This window comes from Equus przewalskii, chromosome 4 (assembly GCF_037783145.1).
Source record: "Equus przewalskii isolate Varuska chromosome 4, EquPr2, whole genome shotgun sequence".
NCBI classification, from domain to species: domain Eukaryota; kingdom Metazoa; phylum Chordata; class Mammalia; order Perissodactyla; family Equidae; genus Equus; species Equus przewalskii.
The window spans coordinates 11,207,833-11,232,691 of NC_091834.1; the positions used below are offsets into that span (position 1 = coordinate 11,207,833).

At 40.8% G+C, this 24,859-nt stretch overlaps 1 protein-coding gene across 4 annotated transcripts in view; it reads left to right on the plus strand.

Moving 5' to 3' along the window:
• Positions 1-147: 147 nt before the first annotated feature.
• The window catches only part of CDK13 (cyclin dependent kinase 13), a 111,873-nt gene continuing 87,161 nt past the window's right edge, over positions 148-24,859 (plus strand). For all 4 annotated transcript variants that reach the window (XM_070615462.1, XM_070615463.1, XM_008539374.2 and 1 more), the window contains exon 1: positions 148-2,979. In XM_070615462.1, coding sequence (XP_070471563.1) covers positions 1,760-2,979 — 1,220 coding nt within the window. In that variant the 5' untranslated portion in view covers positions 148-1,759. The remainder of the gene's footprint in view (positions 2,980-24,859) is intronic.

Sequence of the window (24,859 nt, forward strand, 5' to 3'; positions counted from 1 at the left end):
TGTTAAGGTGAAAGTGGGTGAAGTGCCAAGAGGGCGGCCCTCATTTGAGCAAGATGTTTGACTTCAAGGCCGCTGGTAATAATTCTGGGATTTTCAGCAGTCCCTTTGATGTTTCATACACTCCCCGGATTAATCTAAGGCTTTTTTTTTTTTTTTCTTTTTGTAAATTTCAGTGTTCTCGAAGCTCAAAACTGTGATTCCGCTGTGGTTTTAGCCTAAGCTAGGGCCTGGGACTCGGGTGTCCGTGAGACGGTTTAAGCTAACGCCACCTCCGCCCTCTTTTGCAGAGTGCCCTCTCTTCTCTCGCAGCTGTTCCAACCCTGGAGCTCGACTGAGAGCAAACGAGGGGTGACGACCCGGCCCAGGCGGCCAGTAACGGCATTACTCCCGAGTCTCCAGGTTCTTGCTCTTGCCGTGACCTTTAACAGGCAGGCGGTGCGGCGCCCGCGAAGGGCCGGAGCCGGCATCGCGCCCTGGACGCCAGCAACAGGCACGACTGCCGTGCCACCACTGCGAGAGTCTCAAGCGACAAGAGTGGGCGGCGCACGACTGCTCTCCTTTCTTTCACCCTTCTTCACACATAGTCCCACCTTCGCCGGAAAGTGGAGCCGTTTCTACGTTACGCCACTTCCGGTCCGGACGCCGGTCGCTTGGCGGGAGCGAGCACGCCGGTGCGCGGCAACTTTGTTCCCGCCTCCTTTGCCCCTGACACCACTCGCCTTCGGCTTTCTCGGAGCGTGACGTGCGTGCGCGCCCCCAGCCTTGCGTCGGGGCCGAGGGGAAAGGCCGAAAGAGCGAGGCGAGAAGGAGGGGTTGTGGAGGTTAGGGCCCAACCAGCGAGTCCCGTCGCCCTCCCTCCTCCTGACGAGGAGCGAGAGGGAAGGGGAGGAGCGAGCCGGGCCGGCCGCGCACACTAGGAGCCTCCTCGTGTAGGGGGGGGAGCGGAGAAAAGGGGCAGCTCCGCCACCTCTGCTCGCGGCGGCGGCGGCGAAGGAAGAAGAAAGTCAGGGCCCGTACCCACCGCCACAGACTCAGAAACGCCCCCCGCCCCCATCTCCCCGGAAACAGCCCCCCGCCCAGCCCCGCACACTCGCTGCCCCAACCGTGAGCCGCAGCCCGGTCGCCCCCGCCTTGCCCCGCCCCGCCGCCCGTCCCTGCGGGCCGCAGAGTGCGCGAGGCCCTAGGCCGGGAGTTGTTGTCAGGCCCAGGCCACTTCCGAGGCGCCCGCCGTGTGTCGCCGCCACCACAGAGAAGGACGTCGACGCGCAGGAGGAGGCGGCGGAGGCGTGTTGTTGTCTCGCCCACTCTCCTCCCCTGAACTCGCACCCAGCGTCGGGGCGCGATGGAGTGAAGCGGCGACGAAGGTGGTACTTCCGCGTTGCGCTGCCCGAGCCGAGAGCGCGGCCGAGGCCGCTCCCCCGCCGCGGGGGCACTTGGAGGACTCCGGACTCCCCCGCAGGTCAGCGCCCGGCGCATCTGGGGTGTTTGCTGCTGAGGCGAGGACGACGAACGCGATCGCGAGCTCGGCCGCCCGGATTGCTGCCTCCGTCAGGCCCGGAGGCCGCTGCGGACCCCGCCGCGACCTGGAAGCCAGGGACCCGAGTCCCGACCCGGATTATCGTGGCGCGGCTCCAGGCCGGCCCTTGTGCTCGGTGTCCCTCCGCCGCCGCCGCCGTTCCCGTTTCCGGCGGGGGAGATGGCCGGGATCTGAGTCGGAGGAGGCCGCACCCGCGCCGCGCTCTGCGGCGGGCTCTAGGCGATGCCGAGCAGCTCGGACACGGCGCTGGGGGGAGGCGGGGGCCTGAGCTGGGCGGAGAAGAAGTTGGAGGAACGCCGCAAGCGGAGGCGATTCCTGTCCCCTCAGCAGCCGCCGCTGCTGTTGCCGCTCCTGCAGCCGCAGCTCCTGCAACCGCCGCCGCCCCCGCCGCCTCTGCTCTTCCTGGCTGCTCCCGGCACGGCCGCCGCCGCAGCCGCCGCCGCCGCGGCCTCCTCCTCTTGCTTCAGCCGGGCCCCCCCTCTGGAGGTCAAGCGGCTGGCGAGAGGCAAGAGGCGCCCAGGAGGGCGGCAGAAGCGGCGCCGCGGGCCCCGCGCCGGGCAGGAGGCGGAGAAGCGTCGGGTCTTCTCGCTGCCCCAGCCGCAGCAGGACGGCGGTGGCGGTGCCAGTAGCGGCGGGGGTGTGACCCCGCTGGTGGAATACGAGGATGTGAGCTCCCAGTCCGAGCAGGGGCTGCTGCTGGGGGGGGCCAGCGCGGCAACGGCGGCGACGGCTGCCGGGGGAACGGGGGGCAGCGGCGGGAGTCCGGCCTCGTCCTCCGGCACCCAGCGGCGCGGGGAGGGCTCGGAGCGCAGGCCCCGGCGGGACCGCCGCCGCAGCAGCGGCCGCAGCAAGGAGCGCCACCGCGAGCACCGGCGGCGGGACGGGCAGCGCGGTGGCGGCGAGGCCTCCAAGTCCCGCAGCCGCCACAGCCACAGCCACAGCGGCGAGGAGCGGGCCGAGGCGGCCAAGAGCGGCAGCAGCAGCAGCAGCGGCGGCCGCCGGAAGAGCGCCTCGGCCACGTCCAGCAGCAGCAGCAGCCGCAAGGACCGGGACCCCAAGGGCCACCGGAGCCGGACTAAGTCGTCCAAGGAGCCGCCTTCGGCCTACAAGGAGCCGCCCAAGGCCTACCGGGAGGACAAGAGCGAGCCCAAGGCCTACAGGCGGCGGCAGCGCTCGCTGAGCCCGCTGGGCGGCCGGGACGACAGCCCGGTGTCCCACAGGGCCTCGCAGAGCCTGAGGAGCCGCAAGTCCCCCAGCCCGGCGGGAGGTGGCAGCAGCCCCTATTCTCGGCGGCTGCCCCGCTCCCCGAGCCCCTACAGCCGCCGCCGCTCCCCCAGCTACAGCCGCCACAGTTCCTACGAGCGCGGCGGCGACGTGTCCCCCAGCCCCTACAGCAGCAGCAGCTGGCGCCGCTCCCGGAGCCCCTACAGCCCGGTCCTCAGGTGAGTCCGCCGGCCTCACGTGCGCCGGTGGCCGGCCGCCAGGTCCCCCGGAGGCGGGCCGAGTGGGGAGCGACTCTCCCCAGCCGCCCAGGGCAGCTGTGGGGACGGGGGCCGCGCCGCAGAGGGGTCCGCGGGCGCCAGGCGTTTTCGCGCGCCCGTGCTGCCGGACCTTTCGGGGCGCCGGGGACAAAGCAACCGGTCCGGCAGGGCTCTTCTCCCCGCCCGGCAGGGAAGGGTCTAGGGAAGAGTTCCAAGTTTTGAACTTGTTGCGTTGATGCATTAACAGGTTTCTCTCAGCTGCGTTTTGCTTTTCCAGCACGCTTGCTTCGGGCAAACCTGGAGGGGGTTTAATTTGTCGTCATTTTGGGAGCTCTCTGAAGAGGTTCCGTTGTTGGAGACTTCGGAAGGGACTGCAGTTCAGGGACTAAGTGTTGTGAAGGAGAAGCAGCATCACGTGTCGATGTCAGTTAGACAGGGGTTGCAAATGTTTCGTATGATTCATACAGCGATGGGAAAAGCAGCCCGTCTGTAAGTGTGTTCTTGTGGTATGTGAAAAGCTTTTGTGGGAGCTTACAGTTCCAAATTCTGGAGATAAGAGAGAGACCCAGTTTGTGATGTTCTTGTGTGGAATAGTCTTTACGTGGTATTTGAAAGTCATAATTTTAAAAAGTAGAAAAAAATGACAAGATTTTGGTTTCTATGTTGGTTTGTGATGACACCCAGTTGCTAATAACATAAATAGAATCTGGTTGTTGTAATCCAGTGTAACCAAGTGAGTGGCTTAGTATATTTACACTGTTAACTGTTTACTATTATTTTTTTAAGTTACTATTCACGCTTTATAGTTAACTAGACCTTTAAATATGAGGATCTTCGTTTAGAAATGTTTAAACGGTATAATTTAGTCTAGTGAAGTTGGAGTAAATCCTTTATGTAGCTGTTTTGTTTATTATGTGATACTTTTCTCCAAAAAGAAAGTATGGGCATTGATATATACTTGTGTGTTAAAGCCAAGTGAATTAAAAATGACTTTTGAGTGTTTTGCAGGTTCTTATGTTCCTTGAGATGTTTGGAAATTCTAGGCCTTGTAGTTGAGGTGTTACAAAGTGACGTTTGCATTGGTGTTGTTTTTCCTATTGGTGTTAGTTTTCAGTAATGCCCAGCTGAAGCTGAGTCCGTGTAACTATGAGTTATGTTGAATCTCAGTATAGTATGTGGACCTGTAAAATTAGCAGATTTCTTTGAAGCGTCAGCCTGGTGAATGTAAAGGTGTGATGCGAGTAGAGATCTGGGTGTGGGTTTGTCTTTAAACCAAGACAGCTGTATAAATCTCTTCCTTACAGTGGTCGAGCACACTTGAAATGCCAGTTGATGCCTTATGCGAAGACTATCAACATTGAAAACTCATTTCACCAAATTTAGCGTTTATAAAACCATATATTTTACTGCTAGTTAAAATAGTTCAGGTTTGCCAGAATGTTTGCAGATTTTGCAGCTGAATTTGTTTTTGAAGACTGGTTAAGTTTCAGGACTTTAGATAGCAATTTTTAGTGTAGTGCTGTGTATTTTGTATATATTATGTAGTAGTCGCGTGTATGATTAGGATTATTCCCATTTAGCAAATAATTATTGAGCGTATATTATATGCTGGCTACTGTTTTAGGGACTGGAATATAGCAGTAAAGGAAGACAAGTTCCTTGCCCTCAGGAAGCTTGCATTCTAGAGGACCGTTCATTACTGAATCTTTTCATGGCGTTAGATTGACCCACCAGTGTATCTAAAGGGTTGGATTTGGAAGAAGCTTTAAAATATCTTGGCCAGCATTACTGACAGCTGGCCATTTGATGTGTGCCTGAACACATCTAGAGGTGGGAAGACATTACTTTGAGACAGCCTCTTCCATTAGATTTGGGACTTGAGTTCTAGTCCTCCGTTGCCCACTGTTTAACGAGGAGACTCAGTTTCCTAAACGTTAACAGGGAAAATATTTGTTTTGTTTGGTTATTTCATGGATTAAATGAAAATTTGTATTTTGTATAGAAACATTATAGACTATAGAGAAGTGTAACGTGGTTGAATTATTATCGAATAGATGGAATTGTTAGAATTCTTCATACTGAAACAGAAATCTGCCTCCATGTAACTTCTACCCATTGGTTCAGGTTTAACCCTTTGGAATGATACAGGGCAAACCTGTATGCTGCCTCTTTAAAATGCAAAGATAGTTGCCATGTCTTCTGAGTCTTTCCTTCTCTGGGCCAAAAAAGTCATTTTTCATAAGGTGTGGATTTTAGATTTTTGCGTTATATCTAGTTTGTCAAATACCCTGCTTAAAACGTGGGGCCCAGAATTTACAGCTAAAATAGTTGATTGGAAAACTTTAAGATTTTTAAATATAGCAAATGTATTGTTACTATTTAGGAGCGATTAATTGAACTCACTTGTCCAAATTAATGCAGGAAGTTTTATTTACTTTTAGACTTTAGTCATTGTGGTAGGTGGCCCATGCTGTTTAATGAATAGACTGCTGCACTGTGAGCTCTGTGAAGGCAACTAGCATGTCTTGCCCACCATTGTATTCCTAGTGCTCAGCATAGTATCTGGCACAAGTAGACTACGAATAACTGTTGAATGGGTAAATGAAGAGATGGTGGAGTTTAGTTTACTGAGCATATGAAATATTATTGTGGGCCTGGATTACGTAAGTATTTCATATATAGACTATGTGTTATGCTGTAGGAAATAGCAGTGTGATCTTTTTCCAGCCCACATGGAGCTTATGTATTAATGGATTGTCAGCGTAGATATTTTTAAGGAAATGCGTACACGTTCAAAATAGTGTTGAAACCATGGCATGAAGATTTTTCTCAGTGTTAGTTCCTAGGATAAATCCTCTCCATTTTGTTGACTTCTGCTTCACCTGCTCTTTGCCTTCATCTGAATCTTCAGTCCTCTGCTCCTGCTTTTCTTTTCATCAGTCCCTTCTTAGCTTTTCTTTTTCTCCTTTCTAACCGGTTTACCATATTTTCTTTACCAGTTGACTGTTGGGGTACGCGAAGACACATACTTTTGTTGATTGGCCCTATAGTAAACGTGAGGCTGTACTGAAGAGAGGGACTGTTGAGGAAAGGCAGAGAATGGTACTGACGTTTGGGTTCTACTATGTGCCAGGCATTGATAAATACACATTTACCCCCAAAACCTACGTGGTAGTCGGAGATATTCCTGCTGGTAGATTGGGAAATGGAAGCTCTCAAAAGTTAAGTGATTTGTTCCATGGTTGGCTTGGATTCAAACCCTGGGCTGATTCCGAAGTACATGCTCTTGATACTGTGCTGCATTGAACCTCACCTGGCATTCAGGGGAGCTGACCACCTCAGGTAATGATCTGTTTTGCTAAATTTCAATCCCTGTTTGGTATTTATTTATTAATTTCCATTTCCTGGCCATCTTTGCAGCATTTTGAGGATTTAAAAAAATGAATTCTTTTAGATTCTTTTAGCTCATTTTGTCTTTATTAATTTGTAGGTTTTGTGAGTATGAGGCTGAAAACATTTCTTGAAGGCAGGAATTACCTTTAGTTATTGATGATTGTTTGGCAGTGGGATATCTTGATCTAAAGTCATTCACGTCAGATCAGTTAGAATCCATACAATAAATTGTTAAATATAATTGGTTCTGTTTCTGAACCTGTGGTAGTTCTGTTCCACCAAGAAACAGCAGAAGCCTCCATTATGGAATAATATTGAGACCCTGAGAATCTGAAAATGGATGGACACTAGATGTAAATAAGTGAACTTACTAGTATTCACTTGCATATGATATAGGATACCTCTGTTGTGGATTCTTTAGTGTTTTGTCCTAAAAATCAGTATTCAAAAATATATAAAATGAAGACATTCCATACTTTAAAAAAAAGCTCTTATCACTCATAAAATGCTAGTGATTTGATATGTACTTAATAGATGTAAGTTATGAGTATCCTTAGATGAATGGAATTCTTAAATGCTTTTAAAATGTGTCAAAAATATAGGGTACTAGAATAAATGCGGGACACTCAGAAGGGACGGAAATTTAGGTGAACTGTCTTAAGTCTCCAAATCTGTAATCACGCCTTTCATTCTCAAGATGTCTTTGTGTTTTGCTCCTTCTCTGACCAAACCTTACCTGACATTTATGTCTACTCAGTCCTTACCACATGTTTGTTCTAACACTAATATTTATCCCATTTCCATTTCTAGCATCTTAGTTCAGGCCTTCATTTTTAGACTCCCTCTTATCATTCTTTTCTTCCCTGTTCATCCATTCTTTTCTCCCTAGTTCATTCTTTCTTAGGAGAGTATTCTTAAAATCTTGGTTAGATTGTGTCACTTCCATTATATAGAATTAAGTCTCAACTTACTAATGCATCATCAGGTAATGCCTTTTATGATCTGGCCCCATTCTATCAGAATGGTATTTTTAGAGGCACTTCTATTTCTCTATATTTTTACTATTGATGTTCTTTTAGGTTGAAATGACCTTGTTTCCCTTCTGTGCCTCCAGCGTTGCATTCAAAACCCAGCCCAAATTCTACCATCTTGAGACCCTTTCTTCACTCATCTAGAACAAGTTACTTCCTTTTCTTTTTTTTTTTTTGAGCAAGATTGGCCCTAAGCTAACATCTTTGCCAGTCGTCCTCTTTTTGCTTGAGGAAGATCGTCCCTGAGTTAACATCCATGCCAGTCTTCATCTATTATTTGTATGTGGGATGCCGCCATAGTGTGGTTTGACGACCGAAGTCTGCACCTGGGATCTGGGCCACCAAAGCGGAGCGCGCAGACTTAACCACTACGCCAGCCACTGGGCAGGCTCCTAATTCCTTTTCTTATATTCCTACAGCAGTTTGCTTTATCTTTGTTATAGAGCTTTTAAAAATTTTACTTAATATTCTAATTATTTGTCTGGCTACATTTCTGTTTTCCCTGGTAGATTTTGAGCTCCCAGAGGACAGATTCCAATGTGTATTTTTTAGTGGTTGAATTAATTTAAATAGCATTTTTCTCCATAGATTAATGAAAACCAGCTTTTGCACAGGTACCGATTATATCTCTACACTTGCTTGCTATTTTGGTTCACCTGTGCTCTAGGATGGGGGAAGTAATTGTTTTAATTTATAAGGAGAAAAATTAAGAACCTCTCTGTTCTAGCGTCTGCTTTACTGGATTAGTTGAGGATGCTGGGAGTCGTTTTTAGTGTGAATAGAATAAATTCAGTTCTAGTGTTTATATTTGCACTCTCTTGTCCTGATCAGGATAAGTGATCCGTTCTTCTTGGTAAGAATTTTCCAAGTAGACTGTATGTCAAGCTCTTGTTTCCTAACCTTGAAAAATTGTAGCTATTTCTGAAAAGCCAGTTGAGAATATTGCTTATATCCATATTTAAGATCATTTTACTCTTTTCTCTTTTTCTATGAATATCGCTTAAGTTTTTGTTATTTTTGTTTTTGGTTGGCTTTGTTTCATATTTAGATATTTGTAGACTTTAAAGTGGATGTTGGAAGCAGAAGTATCACCTAGAACCAGGAGTATTTCTTGTTTGCAGTGATTTTTGTTCTTGAATTTCTGCACATCTATATTGTGGGAGAATCTAGTGTTCTTAATATATTTGGAAAATAAAATGAATGTAGATTAGAGGATAAAATCTAGGTTAAAAACTGGAATTTACATAAAATGGAAATGAAAAGGTAGTGAGAGGAACTGAAAACTAAAGGTAGTCAATAGGCTGCATGCCTCCCCACTTTTCTCTTTCTGCATTTTCAGTTGCAGAGGGGCACCTTCACTGAGATATTTTATTGACACTCCAGACTTAGTTTGTCTAACATTTAATTAATTATTTCAGGTGTCTTGGAGTCATTTCTGATATTTCTCTTCATTATTTTTCACCTGTTTGCAAAGGTAATAGAGGCTCATGGTAGAAATTGCAGTTAGTACAGAAAAGTGTAAGAGATTTCAAATCCCCTGAACCCACCCTCCTGAGATGATCACCCTTGACATTTTGATGAACATTCTTCTGGATTTCTGTATGCATATGTGCATAAGGGCATAAGATTTTACATAAATAGGAACATATTACAATGCTATTTTGTACCCTTACTACATGGTGTATATTTTTTCTACCGACTCCTAATATTCTGTTGTACGGATATGCTATAACTTGTTTGGCCAAGTCCATTTTGCTAGACTTAGTTTTTTTATTTTTTGTTTTTGCAATGTGTGTGTATCTGTTGCAGATGTTTTTTATTTGCATTTGTCCCATTCTTTCCTCTCGATTGGACTTCCCAGGGGTAAAATTTTTGGGGTCAAAAATGGTATACACATTTGTAATTTCAATATACTGTCATATTGCCCTTAAGAAATCTTCTACCAATTAATATTTCCCAACAGTGTGAGAGTGCCCATTTCCTCAGTCCGATCATCACTTGGAGTTGTCAAATATCCCATTATTTTTTTCATTTGCATTTCTCTAATATGTAATAAGGTTGAATTTATTTTCATCCGTTTATTGGATGTTCTAGTTTCTTGATTCATTTTTCTGATTGTTGTTTTTCTTGTTAGTTTATAAGAGCTCTTTGTGTATTAGAAACATTAACTGTTTTTTTTAGTAGCATTAGCAAGTATTTGTCATGAGTTTGTCTTTTAATCTTGTTTATGTAATGTTTTGTTTTAAGAAGTTTTTGATTTGCACATAGGCACATTTTAAGTAGCAGTAGTTTCTCCCAGACACCCAGTGCCAAAATTTCAATAAGTCTTATCTCTTCTCCCTCCCCACTTGTAATGAATTGCTTGTTTTGTCTGTCCTTTTGCAGTGGTCTTTAGTCCACTCTTATCTAGTTAAGACTCCTTAGCTTACGTCCTTATTGTTGGGTCAGCTAGCTTTGGGACTTTTCCTCTTCAAGCCTCTTCTGTTTTCTGCATTCGAATTAATCTTAAAATACCACTCTGGTTCTGTCATTTTTCTATAAAATTTATTTATAGAATCAAATTCTTGAACTGGGCACTTAAGATTCCCCACTCCAGACTGATCAAAACTACCCTTATTTCTTACCATATGTGCTGATCACAATACAAACTGGACTCCTTACTATTTTAAAAACATGCAGTTGTAAGCCCTTATACCTTAGTTTATGCCCTTCCCTCAATTGGCCAATCCTAATTGCCTGTTCTTCTAATCATAGTTCAGGTGTCATTTTATCTATGAAGCCTTCAGTAATCTCATCCAGAAGTGATTTCTCCTAACGCCTTTAGTAGTGAGATCACTTTTATGAATGCCTTTTACATCTAGGCTTGCATTAATTAGAGTGGTCCTCCCCACACTTCCCCCCACTTTCAGGTGCATTGGTCATATTTCATTCATTCATTTTTTAAAAAACAAGTTTTATTGAGGTATAATTTACATACAATATAATTCACAGTTTTTAAGTACACAATTAATGCGTTTTGACAGATAGATATACTTGTGTAACCACCACCACAATCATGATAAAGGACATTTCCATCGCCACAAAAAGTCCCCTGTGCCCCTTTGCAGTTTATCTCCTTCTCCTACCTGTGATCTTTGGCAACCGCTAATCTGCTTTTTATCTCATTAGTTTTACCTTTCTTGAACTTCATGTAAATAGAATTATACAGTATGTATTCTTTGGTGTCTGCTTTTCTCTTAGCATACTTTTGAGATTCATTGATGTGGCATGTTGAGTGGTTTGTTCCTTTCTATTGCTGAGTAGTATTCCATGTATGGAGTATGCCATAATTTGCTTATCTGTTCACCCAGTTGATGAGCATTTGAGTTGTTTCCAGTTTTTGGCTGTTATGAACAAAGCTGCTGTAAACATTTGAATAGAGATTTTTGTTTTAAATTTCTTGTGAGTAAACTAGGAGTGGGATTGCTGTGTTGTATGGTAAGTGAATATTTGACTTTAGAAGAAAATGCCAGCCTGCTTTCTAAAATGGCTGTACCATTTTGCATTCTGCTGAGCAGAGTACGAATATTCCAGTTGTTTCACATCCTAAGACTTAGTTTTTGTCAGTCTTTGATTTTAGCTGTTCTGGTGGATGTGTAGTGGTATATCATTGTGGTTTTATTTGCAATTCCCTGATGACTGATAATGTTGAGTACCTTTCCCTTTGCTTATTTGTTCTTTATATGTTTTGTGAAGTCTCTTTAAATGTGCTGTCCCTATTCTTTATGAATTGGGTGGTTTGTCTTAGGAGTTGTAAGAGTTCTGTACATATTCTGGATACAAGCTTTTTATCAAATACACGTTTTGCAAATGTTTCTTCTCCGTCTGTGGCTTACCTTTCCTTAACAGTAATTTCGAAGAACAGAAGTTTTAAATTTTGATGAAATCCAGTTTAGCAATTTTTTCTTTTATAATTTGTGTTTTTTTTGTGACCTGCAAAAACTTTGCCTCACAGTCACAAAGATTTTCTCCTTGGTTTTATAAAACACATCTTTAATTCATCACAGTCTACATTCATGTATAACGTTACAAGAGCATACTTCCATTTTCTTCTCTTTTGTATTATTTTTGTCACGTTTCATTTTTACATATTTATGACTGTGTGTATTATATATAGACATGAGATTAAAAAATGGGAGAAGTCACTTATATCTTTTTAATATATACCTTTTCAAGCACTTCTCATTTCTTTGTGTAGATCCAACTTTCACTGTAGTATTTTCATCTGGGCAGAGGAATTGAACATTTCTTATAATGCAGGTCCCCTGTTTCGTTTGTCTGAAGAAGTCTCCATTTTTGAAAGATATTTTTGCTGGGTATGGAATTCTGCATGGACTCCCCCCCGCCCCCACCCCCTGCCCCCCCAAAATACTTGGACTTATTCTATTCTGGCTTGCATAGTTCGGTGAGAATTTCCCTAATATTTTGTTTTTACTTCAGCCACTGGGTTTTAACTCCCATGAGGTTCTTTTTTCAGTCTTAGTGTCTCTTAAGCACCTACCACAGCATGTGATAGGTAATAGATGGCCAGCAAATGATAGTAAGTTGATTTGGGTAAGAAAATATCCAGCAGCTCAGAACTTAAAAAAATGCTCTTAACAGGGTCTGATATTGGCCTATGAGTAAATTCATAATGACTAGAGCTAGAGCAATCAAATGTATGTGCCTTTGTGCAGATCAAGTATCAAGCCCTCCCTCTACTCTTCTCATCATCTTTCCTTTTTCTCTTTTCAAAAACATATCTCAGGGCATGGTTCACTGAAACATGAAGACAAACAGTTTATATGTTCAGTGGACTAGAACTTGTTTGCCTGAGCAGATCTGCAAAAAGTCAGCCATGTGTCTTTTATTTTTTTAACTTTTAATGTTGCATAGGAACATAAAGGAAAGGAAGTATGCTTTTAGAATAAACACAAAACATTTCAGATTTGTTGTTTTTTCTAGTTTTAAAATAACATCTTTTTTGAGATATAATTCACATTAACGTACAATTTTAAATGGTACGGTAAGTGGTCTTCAGTAGATTCACAGAGTTATGTAGCCATCACCACTAATTTTAGAATATTTTAATCACCCCAGAATGAAACTCAGGGCCTATTAATAGTCTCTCCCCAAGTCTGTGGCAGCTACCAGTCTACTTTCTGTCTCTCTGGATTTGCCTATTCTGGACATTTCATGTAAATGGAATCATGCAATTCATGGTCTTTTGTGACTGGCTTCTTTTACTTAATCATAATGTTTTTAAGGTTCATTCATGTTGTAGCATGTATCAGTACTTCATTCCTTTTTATGGCAAAGTAGTATTCCATTGTATGGATATATACCACCTTTTTTTGTCAGTTGGTGGACATTTGGGTTGTTTGTACTTTTTGGCTGTTATTGTGAATTATGCTCCTATGAACGTGTGTACAACTTTTGCATGGAGATATGTTTTGTTTCTCTTGGGTATATACTTAGCAGAATTTCTGGGTCATGTGATAATTGTATGTTTAACATTTTAAGGAACTACCAAACTGTTTCCCAAGGTGGCTGCATCATTTTTATATTCTGACCAGCAACATATGAGGGTTCCAATCTCTCCACATCTTTGACAATAGTTGTCTTTTTTGATGATAGCTGTCCTGCTGTTTAAAGTGGTATCTCATTGTGCTTTTGAGTTACGTTTCCCTAGTGACTAATGATGTTGAGCTTCTTTTCAGGTGTTTATTGGCCATTTGTATATTTTTTTCGGAGGAAATTTATTCAAATCATTTGCCTGTTTTAAAATCAAATTGTTTTCTTATTGTTGAATCTTAAGAGTTCTTTATATATTCTGGGTACAAGTCCCTTAATATGACTTGTGACGTTTCTCCCTCTCCTAGAGAGAGGAACTCTTCAGGAGAGTCCATTTTAATTTATTACAAAGAAACAGAGTCTTCCCCAAGTAACTTGTTCGTAACTGCTTAGGCCGTTCTAACAGTGTAACTTTGGACAAGTCATATAACTGCTGGGTTGTCATCTGTGGACTTTGATCAAAAGAAGAAAAGAAAGTTATTTCTAGGATGAGGTGTCAACAGAACAACCAAAGGACAACTATCCCATTGGCAGATCTTGTGCCTTGGGTTTGCTGGGTAAATATGTAGTATAAAGGAAAAAGCAAGGACTTAGAAATTATACTGATGTGGATTTAGGTGCTAACTCTAGTGCTTTTGTAGCAGAGCAATAGCAAGCAATTCATTCACTTACGCTGTTTAAGCCCTAGTCTTTCTACTTGTAAAATGGGATGAATAATGCCTATCTAATGAAAAAACTGGGAACAATGTAAGTACTGTGAATAGGGGAGCACTTAATAAATTGTGGTACAGATACTGAATTTGCGAATGTTTTCTCCCGTTGTATCACTTTGTTGATGGTCATTAAAGCACAGAAGTTTTTAGTCTTTTTAAGATTTTATTTTTTTCCTTTTTCTCCCCAAAGCCCCCCAGTACACAGTTGTGTATTCTTCGTTGTGGGTTCTTCTAGTTGTGGCATGTGGGATGCCACCTCAGTGTGGCTTGATGAGCAGTGCCATGTCCTCACCCAGGATTCGAACCTACGAAACACTGGGCCGCCTGCAGCCGAGCGTGCGAACTTAACCACTCGGTCACGGGGCCAGCCCCCAGAAGTTTTTAGTTTTGATGAAGTTGTTTATTTTATTCTTTTGTTGCTTGTGCTTTGGTGTCATATCTAAGAAGTCTTTGCTTAATCGAAGATGACAAAGATTGGTTCCTGTATTTTCTTTTAAGAGTTTCATAGTTTTGGCTCTTATATCTTGGTCTTTGATCTATTTTGAGTTAATTTTTGTGTATGATGAGAGAAAGAGGTCCAACTTCTTTCTTTTGAATGGTTATTCAGTAGTCCCAAGACCGTTTGTTAGAAAGACTGTTCTTTCTCCATCAGATTATATTGGCACCCTTGTTGAAAATCCACTGATCCTAACTTTGAGGGTTTATTTCTGGACTCTCAATTTTGTTCCAATGACTTACATGTGTATCCTTATGCCAGTACTACAGTTTTGATTATTCCAGCTTTGCAGTGATTTTTGAAATCAGGAAGTGTGAGTACTCCAGCTTTTTCTTTTTCTTCTTTCTGCTTTTTCTCCCCAAATCTGCCCATATATAGTTGTATATTTTAGTTGTGAGTCCTTCTGGTTGTGGCATGTGGGATGCCACTTCAATATGGCCTGATGAACGGTGCCATGTCGGCACCCAGGATGCAAAGCGGCGATACCCTGGGTCTCCGAAGCAGGGCGCGCGGACTTAACCACAGGGCCGGCCCCTCCAACTTTTTCTTTTAGATCATTTTGACTTTGTGTTTTTGGGAGGTCCTTTGCATTTCCGCGTGAATTTTAGGGTCAGCTTGCCAACATGTGCAAAAACGGCAGCTGGAATTTTCGTGGGGGTTGCGTTGAATCTGGAGATCAATTTGGCATACAGGCATACCTCATTTTATTGCGTTTGCTGTTTTGCGCTTCCCAGATAATGTGTTTTTTACAAGACCCTCCACCAGCAAAAAGATTATGACTTGCTGAAAGCTTGGATGATGGTTAGCACCTCTTAGCAATAAGAATTTGTAATTAAAGTATGTAAATTTTTTTAGAGATAATGCTGTTGTACATTTAATAGAATACAGTATAGTGTAGTGTAAGTATACTACAATATAGTGTAAACATAACTTTTATATGCACTGGGAAACCAAAAAATTTGTATGACTTGCTTTATTGAAATACTTTATTGAGGTGGTCTGGAACTGAATCCTCGATGTCTTCGAGGTATGCCTGTATTGCCATCTTAATAATGTTAAATCATCTAATAGACAAATATAGAATATCTTTCCATTTATTTAGGTTTTCTTTAATATTTTCAGTGGTGTTTGGAAGTTTTAAGGGTACAGTCCTTGCACTTCTTTTGTTAAATTTATTCCTAGGTACTCTTTTTAAAGCTATTGTAATGGAAATTATTTCCATAATTTCATTTTGATTGTTATTGCTATCGTATAGAACTACAGTAGATTTTTTTACACTGATTATGTATCCTACCATCTTGCTGACTTATTAGTTCTAATAGTTTTTAATGGATTCCTTAGGATTTTCAATATACAAGATTATGTCATCTGCAAATAGAGATAGTTTTCCTTCTTTTTTCCCCAGTCTAGATACCTTTTATTTCTTTTTCTTGCCTAGTTGCAAAGACTAGAATCCCAAGTACAGTGTTGATTAGAAATGGTAGATTGGACTTCCTTGTCTTGTTCCTCATCAGGTAGGGAAAGCATTTACTCTTTCTCCACAAAATGATGTTAGCTGTGAATTTTTCATAAATGCCTAGTTTTACTTTTTGATTAAAATTATTTCCCTCAGAGTCTAATTTTTGGTGTCAAAAAAAATTCTGAATGGCTTTGGTTGACCCTTATACACGAGCCTGTGTAATTATTCATTATTCGTTATTGTCCTAGGGGCTAGAAAAAGGAAATCTCCTATTTTGTAGTATGCATGTAATGATTGGCCACACCGGTTTCCTCATATACTGTGCCTGAAGAAACATTTGAAATATGTTTTGTTATGAAAAACGTATGTATTAATGTTGGTAGTATTTTCTTTATCTAATTAGTCTTTCTTAAGCACTCATGATTTTCTAAATTTAATTCTTTGAAGTTAAGCAGTTGGAGTACTGGAGTAAGAATAAATATGTACAACCTTTTTCATTTTTATTAAGAAATTGACAATGTTTTTTCATACCATACAATTTGGTTTGTAATAATTTCCAGTTTTGTTCATATTTAAACTTTTCTGGAGTTCTTAGTTTTCTGCAATGCAATTGCATTGCTTTTTTTAACCTATACTCTCTTTATATTTAAAATTTACATATGAAATACTTGAAACAGTAGAGAGGCATACAGAGGACGATGTGAAAGCGATCCTTTATGTCCTTTTCATTCCCATTTCTTTCCAAATATATAACCATGTAAGTGGCTTGGTGTACAGTTTCTGCTATTTCAGTGGCTGCCATGCCTGATCATGGGGTATGTTTAAGGAGAAAGGGAGTGGATTTGGAAAGAAAGCTTAATAGTTTTAGTTGTATTGTGTTGAAGGTGCATGTTGGATAATTGGGAGGAGAGAGGGTGACTTTGGGGGTTAATCAATGTTTAGATAATAGTTTAAGCCACACATAAGCATAAATTAAGTTATTATGGGAGAATGAGTGTAATGAAGAAGAGGAACTAAGGAGCACTGAGAAACAGCCATAGAAGTGAGAAAATAATCAGGAAAAAAAAGGTAGTGGAAGTCGTTAGGAAATGTTTTTAAGGGTGTCATGATCAACATTGTCATGACAGATAGTGATTTTTTTCTTTCTTTCTTTCTCCCCCCTGCCAAAGGTAAGTCATTGGTTACCTCAGTAATTTCAGTGAGGATATAAGCCAGATTCCAGTGGTTTGAGGAGTATATGGGGGCATGAGAATTTGGCTGTAATGGGAAGGAGAACTAAAGATAAAATATCAAGGTATCATCATTTGCTTGTTTTTTCTTGTCTGTTTTTAAAAATCTTAGAGACTCGAGTTATTTATTCCTTGAAAGGAAATAGCAAATGGATATCAAAGAGTTGAAGTCACAAGTAATGGAGTAACCATAGAGGAGCCTAGCATAGTGTATCTCAAACTGTAATGGGGATCTTATTAAAATACAGATTCTGAATCAGAAGGTCTGGGTTTGGGCCTGAGACACAGCATTTCTGATAAGTTCTCGGATGAGGCTGATGCTGCTAGTTTGTGGGCCATACTCTTTGAAGTAAGGATCTAGAGAATATGAGATTGATAGCACTATAGAGGAGTTAGCCTTGGTTTGGAAAAGGAACACCTCTACTCTGAGATCAGGTGGAATGTAAGGTGGATGGAGATACAGATTAAGTTTGCAGCCAGGAGACATGCATGATAATCTTTGTTTTTTCTGCAAGATAGAAATAAAGTGGTGTTAAGAAAAGACTTTGAGGGGCCGGCCCCGTGGCCAAGTGGTTAAGTTCGTGCTCTCTGCTTCGGCGGCCCAGGGTTTCACCGGTTTGGATCCTGGGCACGGACATGGCACTACTCATCTAAGCCCTGCTGAGGTGGCGTCCCACATAGCACAACCAGAAGGACCTACAACTAGGATATACAACTATGTCCTGGGGGACGTTGGGGAGAAGAAGAAGAAGAAGAAGGAAAGAGAATTGGTAACAGATGCTAGCTCAGGTGCCAATCTTACAAAAAAAAAAATCAGGGCTGACTCCTGGGCTGAGAGGCCAAGCGGGCCTTCCAGCTTTAAAAAAGAAAAGAAGAGACTTTGAGAATGGTGTTGTGAGCTTGAAGAAAGCTGTGAAGGTTTGGAATAACTACTAAAAAGGGAAGAGAAGTGAGTGAATTTGGAACATGTAATAATCAATGAACAGTGAGGATTAGTTTGGTTATCGTGTCTGTAGAAATAACGGGAGCAGGGAGAGACTAGACATGAAGAGATGAGTTATTTTTAAGCCTAGAGGAGAGGTAATGAGATCTGAAATAGAACAGTGGCTTTGAGAATTGAAGGGGAGGGTGTGGTAGACTGAATAATGGCCTCCGCAAAGATGTCCAGGTGAATGTTACCTTACATGGCAAAAGGGACTTTGTAGATGTGATTTAAATAGGGATCTTGATGTGGAGATATTATTCTAGATTGTACGGATTGGTCTTATGTAATCACAAGGGTCATTATAAAAGGAAGCAGGAGGGTCAGAGTCAGAAAAGGCCATGTGATGACAGGAGAGAGAGGGAGGTATGTGATGATGGAAGCAGAAGTTGGATTGATGTGGGACCATGAACTAAGGAATGGATAGCCTTTTGAAGCTGGAAAAGATGAGGAAACAGACTACAGAAGAAACAAAGGCATGTTGACATGTTGATTTTCAGCTCAGTGAGACTGATTTTGGACTTCTTACCTCTAGAACTGTAACATAATAAATTTGTGTTGTTTAAGCCACTAAATCTGTGATAATTTGTTACAGCAGCAATAGGAAACATCCAGAGAAGTATGGATGTAAGGGAATGTAGGATTAGAATCAATTAAATGAGACAATTGATGGGATGTGGTACGGGCACCAGGAAACTGGGAAGATTTCTAGCCTGGGTAAATGGGTGGAGGAGAGTGGTGAAATTAAAAATAGAGAATGGCAAGGAGGAGATGTTAGAGGAAGATGTTCACTTTGCATGTAAGTGTGAATTAGATAGGATGAAGGAAAATTTGAAACAAGGAGATGAATTTAAGAGACTTCCATAGTACTGTTATAGTTAATAGAACTGTTATAATACCAATACATGCAGATTACACAGGAATATTTAGAGTTTTGACTGAGAAGGTAGCAAAAGGGATGACTGAGAGAGACAGGTTTTTGAATATCACTTTATATTTATGTAGTGCTTTTCATTTTGGGAAGCTTTTTTCCCTCAGTTTTGTTGAGATATAGTTGACAAATAAAATTGTAATACATTTAAAGTGTCAATGTGATCATTTGATATAGTATACATTGTCAGTGGATTCCCACAGTTGAGTCAATTAACACATCCATCACCTCACATATTTACCTTTTTTTATTTTGGTGAGAACACCTGAGTTCTACTCTCTCAGCAAATTAATTTCAGTTATACAGTACAGTATTATCACTTATATTCACCATGTTATACATGAAAATCTCAGACCTTATTCGTCTAATAACGAAAGTTGGCACCCTTTTACCAACCTCTCCCCATTTCCCCCACCCTCTAACTCCTGGCAGCCACTATTCTATTCTCTGAGTTTGCCTCCCCCCTCCCACCCCCCCCAGATTCCACATATAAGTGATACCATGCGGTATTTATCTTTCTCTGGCTTATTTCACATAGCGTAATGCCTTCCATGTTCATCTGTGTAGTTTCAAATGGCAGGATTTCCTTCTTTAAGGTTACATAATGTTCCATTATTTTTAAGTACGTGCGCACATACATACGTACACACCTCCCCACCCCAGTTTTCTTTATCCACTCATCTGTTGATGGACACTCGGGTTGTTTCCATACCTTTGCCATTGTGAATAGTGCTGCATGAACATGGGAGTACAGATATCTCTTTGACATAGTGATTTAGTTTCCTTGGGATATATACTCACAAGTGGAATTGCTGGATCATATGGTAGTTCTATTTTTGACTTCCAGAGGAACCTCCATACTATTTTCTGTTATGGCCGTATCAGTTTACATTCCCACCAACAGTGTACAAAGGTTTCCTTGTCTCTGCATCCTTACTAGCACTTATCACCTCTTGTCTTTTTGATAATAGACATCCTAGCAGGTGTGTAGTGATATCTCATTGTGGTTTTGAATTGCATTTCCCCGATGGTTAGTGGTGATGTTGAGCACTTTTTCAGATACCTGTTAGCCATTTGGATGTCTTATTTGCAAAAATGTCTATTCACATCCTTTGCCCTTTTGTTTTATTCTGTTTGCGTTGTATGAATTCTTTGTATATTTTGGTTATTAACCCCTTATCAGATATCAGGTTTGCAAATATTTTCTCTCCTTCTGTAGGTTGCCTTTTCATTCTGTTTCCTTTGCTGTGCTTAAGGTTTTAGTTTGATGTAGTCCCACTTGTTTACTTTTGCTTTTCCTTTCTTTTTGGTGTTAAATACAAAAGATCATTGCCTAGACCAATGAAAAGGGGCTTACCCCTTGTGTTTTCTTCTGGGAATTTTATGGCTTCAGGTATTATGTTCAGCTCTTTAACCTGTTTTGAGTTGATTTTCATGTGTGGTATAAGATAGGGATCCAGTTTCATTTTTTTGCTTGTGGCTATCTAGATTCCCCAACACCATTTAATGGAGAGATTATCCTTTTCCCATTGCATGTTCTTGGCTCCTTTGTGGAAGATTAGTTGACCATGTACAGATGGCCCTCTGTATCCATAGGTTTTGCATCTGGTTGGTTGAATCCACGGATGTGAAAGGAGGGCCAACTGTATTCCTTGTATTAGACCATTTTATGTACGGCGTTTGAGCATCTGTGGATTTTGGTGTCCTCGGGGGTTTCTGGAACCAATCTCCCACAGATACTGAGGGATGACTTTGCATGGGTTTATTTCTGGGTTCTCCAGTCTGTTCTCTTGATCTGTGTCTCTGTTTTTATGCCAATACCATCATGTTTTGATTACTCTTGCTTTGTAATATAGTTTGAAATCAGGATGTGTGATGCCTTCAGCTTTGTTCTTTTCTCTCAAGATTGTTTTTGGGGTTGTTTCTGATTGCATGTGAATTTTAGGATTGTTTTTTTCTGTTTCTATGAAAAAGATCATTGGAATTTTGATAGGGATTACATTGAATCTGCAGATCTCGTGGATAGTATGGACTCTAGTAATCATAGTATTAACAATGCTAATCATAATATTAACAATATTCTTCTAATTTATCAACATGGAGTATCTTTCCATTTATTATGTATCTTCCATTTTTATCACCTCCTTGGTTAAATTTATTCCTAAGTATTTTGTTCTTTTTGATGCTGTTGTAAATGGGATTGTTTTCTTTCTTTTTCCAGTAGTTCATTGTTAATTTATAGAAACATAACTGATCGTTGTATATTGATTTTGTATCCTTCAACTTTACTGAATTTGTTTATTAGTTCTAACAGCTTTGAGTAGAGTCTTTAAGAGTTTTCTGTCTTTAAGATCATGTCATGTGCAAATAGAAAGTGTTGCTTCTCCCTTTCCAATTTTGATACGTTTTATTTATTTTTCTTGCCTAATTGCTCTGGCCAGGACTTCCAATACCGTGTTAAATAAAAGTGGCAAGAGTGAGCATCATTGTCTTTTTCCTGATCTTAGAGGAAAAGCTTTCACTTATGTGATGTTAGCTATGATGTTAGCTGTGGTCTTGTCATATATGGCCTTTATTATGTTGAGGTACCTTCCTTCTGTACCCAGTTTGTTTAGTTTTTATCATGAAAGGATGTTGAATTTTGTGGAATGCTTTTTCTGCATCTCTTGAGATTATCATATGATTTTTAGTCTTTATTTTTAATGTGGTGTATGACATTTATTGATTTGCATATGTTGAACCATCTTTGCATGGGAAGCATTTTTGCACCTTTTGTGGTGGAGGTTATCAACAAGTTTTTGAAATGGGCATAGCTACTATTAGCATGTGAAATAAGCAAGATAGAAGAATTAGGCTAAAAAATGTTGTGAATAGTGCCTGCTGTATGGGGCATCACATGTGTAGAACGTTTCTATCATGTTATAAAGTTCTATTGGATAGTGCTGTTCTATATTATTTTATATAATGCCATTGGATATTATTATAGTAAAATTTGTAAGAATCAGTGTTTGTTAATTAGGCACAATTTCAGAAGACCTGGACTCTTGCAGAGATTGTGATGTAGTTGAGTGAACAGTACACCATGTTCTTTCTCTAAGGAACACTACCCTAATTAACAGTGAGCACTAACCAGTTGGGTTTCAGGATACTGGTTATTTTATCCTGGTTCTGTTTTGTGTTGTCTGAAGTTGAGAAACCTTAGAAACATAAAAAGTTCTCTTAACTTCTTAAAGAGATCCAGTAACCTCTTGAAAATGTTAAAAACAAACAAGAAATAGCTATTATGTATTCACTGTAGAGTCTACAGTACAGAAATATTAGAAAAAACATTTTTAAAAGAAGAAAAATCTTATCTAAAACAAGGGCTTGCTATCTGCCATCCATTTCAGTTCTTTTAGTAAGACATCATGATATAATTCATTATATAGTCTTAAAGATCCACTTCTCTATTACCCTCCTAACTTTGTATGGCTGAAGTATAAGATCATTAGTAAAAATGACCTAAACTTGAATTTTGTATTTAATTTAATTTTAGGTTCTCAAACTCTGTTTGTTATAAAAAGTAAATATGTAATTGAAATTTAGTAGCAAATATGCAGTATCTGAGAGAATGCAACTTGAGGACGTGAAATAGAAAAGTTAAGGAACTAGTGAAGACAAATAGAGAAATTAGAGAGGAATGGAGGGTGTGTCTAGAATAATTCAATTGGTGTAGAGATCAAATACCATAAAAACATCATTTCTAAAATATCCTTTTTATAGAGCAGAAAATTTGTATAACTCTCTTATTCAGATTCTATCCAGAAGAGAATAATTTAATAGACCAGAGGAATTAATTGTGTTGGAATTTTACCAAGTATCTTTGTATCTCTTGGGTAAAATTTACTGATCATAAATCTTTCAGTTAATTGTAATTTATGTATCTTTATGTAACTGGTGACCAAAATCTTGCTAGTGTAGGAAAGTTAATTTAAGAAAAGTTCTGTGCTGTTACCTCTGATGAGATGATGATTCTCTTTGCTTTCTCCTGCTATGTACCTTTCAGCCGTTCATTAGTATCTTATCAGGGGAGGTCTGAGAGTCTGAAGGGAGAGGAAATTAAAAATGTGGCTGAGTGTTTCATATTATGACACTTTTGGTTCCTATATTAAAGTTATCCAAGATATTTTGCAATCAACTTATCACTTTATATTTAACCAAATATTTCCCCTCTCATTTCCATGAATGATTGTAAGCTCATGGGTGATTTTAATGATTGGTATATATGAATATTTAATGATAAGAAAGTGTTATATTAGAATGTTTTCTAAACCAGTGTTCCCATTAATCTAAAATAATGTTACATAAATACTTTGTGAAATTGTGGAGTTTGTATGAAACACTAGCTCAGTGCTGAACACTAGTTGGCCCTTTGTACATTTTGAAATGTTTTTGAAAGAATGAGAGAGAAGTTGAATTTGTATTTGAGTTTATTCTAAACCTAATTATCATTTTGTTTTCATACTAGAATTGTAGAATGTTTCTAAACTTTTTGCTTCATACCATATTAATGTCAGATATAAACAGAAATTTCCAGTTCTTCTTTTTCTCTGTCCATTTTAATTATGGGTTCCTAGGAGTTTTTTTTTTTACTTCATTTACACTCTCCTCATAACTTTCACAAAATTTCAGCAAGAGCTATCTCCTTGGCAGTGTGTTAATGTATTAATTGTGTTAACCTACCTATTTACAGTCAGTAGGTCTGAGTGTAAGACCTGGCATACAACTACATCAGACAAGGTTCTAGAGGGAAACTGAATCCAATTCAGATGGTTTAAGAGACTTTAATGAAGGACCACAAGAGATAGGGGTGGCTTAAGGGAACCCACAAGGGATGTTTTCACTAGTTATAGAGGGAAGTTCAAAGGGGCAAGGGAAATGTGGTGTTATTAGAGCCTGGTGAGAGTTGTGGAGAAGTGGGTGCCTGACAGGAGCTATGGTGGTAGAGGGACACAGCTTCTGTCAGAAAATGTGGCCAAGAGGAGGGACAGAGCTAGGAAGAAATAATCTAGCTTTTCTCGTCCTTCTGATCTGCTAGCGACAAACAGCATGGAACCCAGAAGATGCATCTGTTGAGGTCAGCCTCCTTGGGCACGGCATAGGGTAGAAGAGTATTGGAGAGAGAGGATAGTGGCAATAAGGTAATAACCAGTACAGCTATGAATGAGTATGGAATTGACTTCAGGTAACATAATATTTTAGATTCAACTTCTCTGTAAACTGCAGATACTTTACTGGGGTTGATGTGGATATTAAATGAGACATGTCAAACATGTCAAAGTGCTGTCATAGTGCCTTTGTCTTGTGAGTATTTTTTTAAAGTTTTGATATGTGTGGATTTGAAAAAGCTCAGTTTTGTTTCACTTGGTGCTGTGCCGCATTTGTTTTATAGGAATTTTGTTTGCCACCATACTTTTAAATATACGTTAGTTTTTGTGTTTTCTGATATTTTTGAGAAATGAATTGCACAGTCATTATTAAGTAATTTCCAAGATTTAGAGACTGTTCTTACTTATTGCCCAACGACAGGTTTCATCTTTTTCCCTCTTGCAGTAGACAGAGCACTACTTAGTTCTGAACTTATGGGTGAGGGTGCTTTTGAGATGTAGAAATTCTCTCTCTGGTAGAAGATTGGTCAGACTTCACCCTGCTACTGCTACAGTTGATGCATCCTTGTTGTCTGCTTCTGTTTTCTGGGACAACAGGGATGCCTTGTTGCATTTTTTCCTTCTGATTCTTACAGTCCTCCCTCAGTATCCATGGGGGAGGTGGTTCCAGGGTCCTCGAAGATACCAAAATCTGAGGATAATCAAATCCCTTATGTGAAATGGTGTAGTATTTGCGTATAACCTAAGCACATCCTCCTGTATACTTTAAATCATCTCTAGATTACTTATAATACCTAGTACAATGTAAATGCTATGTAAATAGTTATTATACTGCGTTGTTAGGGAATAACAAGAAAAATAGTCTGTA